This window comes from Ooceraea biroi, chromosome 1 (genome assembly GCF_003672135.1).
Source record: "Ooceraea biroi isolate clonal line C1 chromosome 1, Obir_v5.4, whole genome shotgun sequence".
Classification (NCBI taxonomy): Eukaryota; Metazoa; Arthropoda; class Insecta; order Hymenoptera; family Formicidae; genus Ooceraea; species Ooceraea biroi.
Genome location: NC_039506.1, coordinates 11,225,492 through 11,230,989, shown reverse-complemented (window position 1 = coordinate 11,230,989; position 5,498 = coordinate 11,225,492). Strand labels below are relative to the sequence as shown.

General features: G+C 35.6%; 1 protein-coding gene across 6 annotated transcripts; it reads left to right on the top strand.

The window, feature by feature from the left end:
* LOC105283866 lies at nt 1-3,729 on the top strand. Of its 6 annotated transcripts, none has more exons than XM_026968277.1 (3): nt 1-397; nt 561-1,560; nt 3,506-3,729. In XM_026968277.1, the coding sequence occupies exons 2-3, from the start codon at nt 932-934 to the stop codon at nt 3,528-3,530; spliced, it is 654 nt and encodes a 217-aa protein (XP_026824078.1). In that variant the 5' UTR covers nt 1-397; nt 561-931; the 3' UTR covers nt 3,531-3,729. The 6 variants fall into 6 exon arrangements, with proteins under 6 accessions (XP_026824078.1, XP_026824075.1, XP_026824076.1 ...); XM_026968274.1 differs by having other exon boundaries at nt 497-1,560; XM_026968275.1 differs by having other exon boundaries at nt 1-432.
* The last annotated feature ends 1,769 nt before the right edge of the window (nt 3,730-5,498 follow it).

Here is a 5,498-nt window from a genome sequence, read left to right as displayed (position 1 = left end):
ACCGATAGGCGGGAGTCGGTCATTGTGTGCGTCACACGGATATATGGAAGGCATTTATGCCGTTGCTTGTACAACTTTACTGTGTCCAAATGCACGGCGTCCAATTGAACCGTGTACAAGTTTCAGTGTCCAAATGAACGGTGTCCATTTGCACGGTGTCCAATTGTACTGTGTCCAAGTGCACTACTCCCCGCGCTAGCGCATACGGCAGTGGGTAGCGCGCTCGAGTCCCCCCCCCCCCACTCTGCCTAAAGCTGCGCGAAGCGTGGTCGTTCTCCCCGTGAACGCAGTAGTCGGCTCAAAACCGACTATACTGCGATTCGACAATTTTGAGCAAATTGTAGTTTGCTTAGGCATGGACAGAGCTGGGATAAAACTTTGAGCTGTTCATTTCCAGGTAGCAAGCACACGTCATTGTGACGTTTCAAATTGGTAATTTTTGGTTATATGTCGTCAAACTGACCGATTTTTAACCTAACCATATATTGACGTCAAGAAGGGAGTCCAATTCGGATCGTCGTACGAGACGGATCAGAACTAGAAAGTGTTGTCTGATGCAGGTTGTGCAGAGGCGGTGTATTTAGAGAGAGAGTGAAAGCTAGTGCAAAGAGTTTTATATTCAGAGCCTTTCTCGTGAGATTGATTTGAAATGTCCGCGGTTCCCCCGATCGGACGGGGGAACAGATTCAACTCGTACGAGAAGAAAAGTAGGAAAAGCTAGCGGAGGAAGAAGTAAAGAATCAAGCGGTATGCCAGTTATGGGGAACAAGAAGAAAAGTCCAGTAGTGCAGAAAATCGAGGTTGAAAAGAAGGCCTCAAATAAGTCGGGAGATCCAATAAGTTTGAAGAGTGAAGAGTTGGTTCAGAAGAAGCCGATGGTCTCGAGTGCTCAGGAAGATCAAGATGAATCACGAGGGTCCCGAGAAGAGATATGGATGTGGTGGATTCAAATCTTGTGTTAGAGATGAGTCAAGAGTTAGTTGGTGAGATGGAAGGACATGATGGCGACGTGTTGTTAGCTAGAGGTAACACGGCGACAAATAGCGACAAGGTCAGAGATAAATCAACAACAGATTGTTACGTTGTTATTGACGGGTCATTGTGGAACGTTCAGGACGTTGATGCGCAAACGTTAGATAGACTAAAGGGGCTCGATATTCAGCAGTTAGATAAACAAAAAGAAGGTAACATCAAAATTAAACTCAAAATATCGGCAGAACATGCGGCTTCGAATAAAGGTAAAAATTTATTTAAAATGTTGTCATGGTGTAGTAAGAATCAGGTCGTTCCAAGTAATGCGGAAATGTTAAAATTTAATTTAGCTCTTCTTACATTTAACAAAGTTATAGAAGCGAAAGAGTGTTTAGTTAAGGTTAATTCTTTGAATGATAAATGGCTTGTTGGTATTATAGATAAGAGATTATTTTCCTGCAAGGGTGTAATCGCCGACTGGCCTTACGATATTCCAGAACTTTGGAAAAACATGGTGGACAAGGACAAGGATGATATTATTAAAATTGAAAGAATGAAGAGGAGGATCTGGAATAAGCAAACAAATAAGTACATATCACAATTTACGGATAATTTTATTGTTACCATGAAGGGTTCTACTTTAAAGGATAAGTTCACTATTTTCGAGAATTTACATATTATGTTACGTGTGAGGCCATACGTGGAACCGGTGGTTCAGTGCTATAACTGTTTTATGTTCGGGCACATTAAGGCCCACTGTAAGAGAGATGTTAAATGCATCCCAGCAAACGCAAACATATAACTATAATATTGTCGTTATAAAACGGAATATAACGCGCAATATAACACGAATGTACTAGGTTATATACACGTTAGTAGTAATTTCCTACTTATATGAATAACATATATATAACATGTATATAACATGAAAGTAACGTGTACCATAATCGTTATGTTACATGAGTATAACACATTTATAACATGTTATTAAATCTTGTTATATACCTCAACTTTGTTATTACATAGTTACATTATTGAGATAACTTCAGAATTAAACTTTTAACTATTATATACTTGTCTTTCATAAACATTAACTCAAAAGATATCAAATTCATAAATTAATTACAAGCACAAATAGATAAAACTCGATTTATCTGTATTTGAAATTAATTTAGAAATCTGATATTTTTAACATTTACGTTTATGAAAGACATTAAGTATATAACAGATAAAATTTTCATTCTGAAATTCTCAATTATTATTAATAAAATAATCATTATTAAAGTTTATTGGGCATATAATCTGTGTAAAAAAATAGTAATATAAACAGTCCAAACATATTTTAATATATTATAATGACGCAGCTTTTCCAGAGGAAAGGGAAAAATATAAATATTTAATCATTGTATTTTGCACTCTAAACATATACATATAAAATATACATAGCGTGTTATTGTTGCGTGTTATGGAAGCATTCTCTTTATCCAAGGTAATCTTTTCTAACAGTAACATTAATATTAAAAGTATTCAAAATAAGTATTATATTATAAAGAAAACTAAATATTTGTACATATAATTTTACCAGTATTCTTTAACTTATTACAGTTAATCTATGCATATGTAAAATGGTAGTAGACAAAAGTCGCATTGCAAGAATGCAACGCCGAGTCATTTCCACTTCTACGAAACATTTAGAATTACTTAATTTCATTATCAATCTTTAGAGTTTTGTACATTTGATAATAATAAGCATTTCTAAATGTTCCGTAGAAGTGAAGACGACCCGGTATTGTATTTTTGCAATGTGACTTTTGCATACATAACCTACTACACCATTTTACATATGCATAGATTAACTGCAACAAGTTAAAGAATACTAGTAAAAATATATGCACAAATATTTAGTCTTTATAATAATACTTATTTTTAATCAATGTTAGAAATTAAGGATTACCTTAGATAAAGAGAACACTTCCATACCACGCAACAACACGCTGACACGATGAAAGAACCAGCAAGAACTGAAAAGAACGCAAGGATGCCAACAACGAAAAGAGGAAACATTTTAAATATATATGTTATATTCATGTTATAATATATATAATATAAAATGAATATAACATCTCTATATAACACGTTGTATAACATCAAAGTAATAATAATATAGCATTTGTAATATCACGTGTTATGTTCAATTTATATTGCTGTTATATTATTATAACCAGGAAATAACACAGTTATAATAAAGTTTTAAAACAAAGTAATATTACAGTTATAAAAGGAAATTATGTAGCCTCAATATTAATAGTGTATAACAACTGTTATATTACGTGTTACTTCTGAGATATATAATAGTTATATTCTGTGTTTGCTGGGATTATTTGTGGAGATAAGGCTCATGGAGTTTGCAACGATCAATTAAATTGTATTAATTGCGGTGGAGAGCATAAATCCACGGACAGAAGATGTCCGGTTTTCCAGAAAAACAAGGAATTGAAGGTCATTATGGCTCATAATAATATTTCATTTATAGAGGCAGAAAAGCTAGTGTTTGGTAAACACGATGAATCAAGCATGCGATACGATAGATATACGAATCATAATGCCTGGCCGGCATTAGGTCTTTCCAAGAGAAATAAGCAGAATATACAGGAGGATAAATCGGATCCGGTAAGTGAAACTCGGTTCGTTCACTACAATAACAGATTTGATCGAAGGAATACGAATTATGAAAGAGAAAACGTACGACATAGGAAAGAAAGAGAAAGTGTAGATAAAAGAAGACAAGAGTTTTTAGGTTACAATAAACGATTTAATGGTCGAGAAGAGGAGATCTCTAAAGATAGGTTTGGATTACTTTTACAGCAAAATGAGATTAGTAATACTTCGAATAAAACTTATACCACGGAAAGAAGAGTAAATTATGTCGAATCCCACGAAGGTTATAATTGGGTTGCGGATATTGAAAACATTATCTCGTCTTTGAAGGATACAAACAGGGAGACAATGAGTCTCAAACATGACTTGTTAAATCTTATGTTAAAATATAGTGTGCCTGTATGCTATCATGGAGAGGAGGAAACAGTGTTTGACAGAGTTGAAGATTTCAGAGAAGAAGAAAGAAGTAAAAAATGTAGAAGCGAGGAAGATTTAGTTAGGATAAGAAAGTTGACGGCTGGTATAAAGAGCGGTGTCAGGGGTAATGAAGGCGGTCGATAATACATCTTCACAATGACGAACATACTGTTATGGAATGCTGGTGGCATCAGAAATAAGAAAGCGGAATTGTTGCACGCTATATCCCCTTATGATATAGTAGTTATAACTGAGACTAAGGTCTGTAGTGATAGTATTATTTATTTCCCTGGATATAAAACGTATAAGTCCGATAATTTAAACAATAGTGGTGGTGTGGCTATTTTAGTAAAACATGGCATGGAATTTGAAATAATAAAGGATCTAAAGGTACAATCGGATAATTTCGACGTCATTGGTATCAGGGTTGTAAACACCACGAGAGTATTTAACTTGATCGCGGTATATAGAAAACCTTACGGACGCGAAAAAATATCAACGTGGAATGAATTGCTCGATTTTAGTGAAGCGGAAGAGGATACGATCATTCTTGGGGATTTCAATGCTCATCACACTTCGTGGAATTGCGATACAACAGACAAGAATGGAGAAAGATTATTTTTGGCTATAATGTACGATAAGGGTTACACTGTCTTAAATAGTGACACCAAATCTCGATTGAATTATTATAATCAGGTTGCCTCAAACATAAATTTGGTTTTTGTCAATAATGATTTATCGGGTTTACTAGAATACAATCAGCTTTCCGATACGTGGGGATCGGATCATTATCCTATAGAGATTTCGTTTGACATAGAGGTGGAACCTTATAGAAAATTAACCAATAGAGTTACTGTTGGCAATAGAGTTCGGTATTTTACCAACACGACGCGAGCGCTACGCGACGCGATTTATGTATTACGGCCGGTATTCATAGTCGGATCTTATATTTAAGACCGTCTTAAGTGTATCTTCAGATACTCCGTAGCCAATGAAATGATCTATACAACATCTGCGGATAAACTTAAGACGGTCTTAAATATAAGATCCGACTATGAATACCGGCCTAAGTAATCGATGAAGTTAAGATGTCGATCTCATACGACACGAGTAATACACGCTGTAACGTTACAAATATATCTTTTCGTTGTGTATAATCACCAGGACACTCTGCTTATCCTACCCATAACCAACAGGTTATGGGCCCAGGGCGACTACACTGTGAAAGTATTGAAGGTAATAGTAACGAGATTCGCGAGTAATTTGTGATTTGTGAAATCAACGCTCGGACAATAGCGACAGACGTGTTACCGCCATATTGAGACAGTTCGCGTTCAGTGCAAGAAAGTGAGGTTAGCGAAGATTGTGTACGACAATGGCTAACAGCATCGTTAAAATTGAGTTTCCGGCAGCGGCTAAATTGAGAGCCGGTAATTACAAGTTGTGGCGAT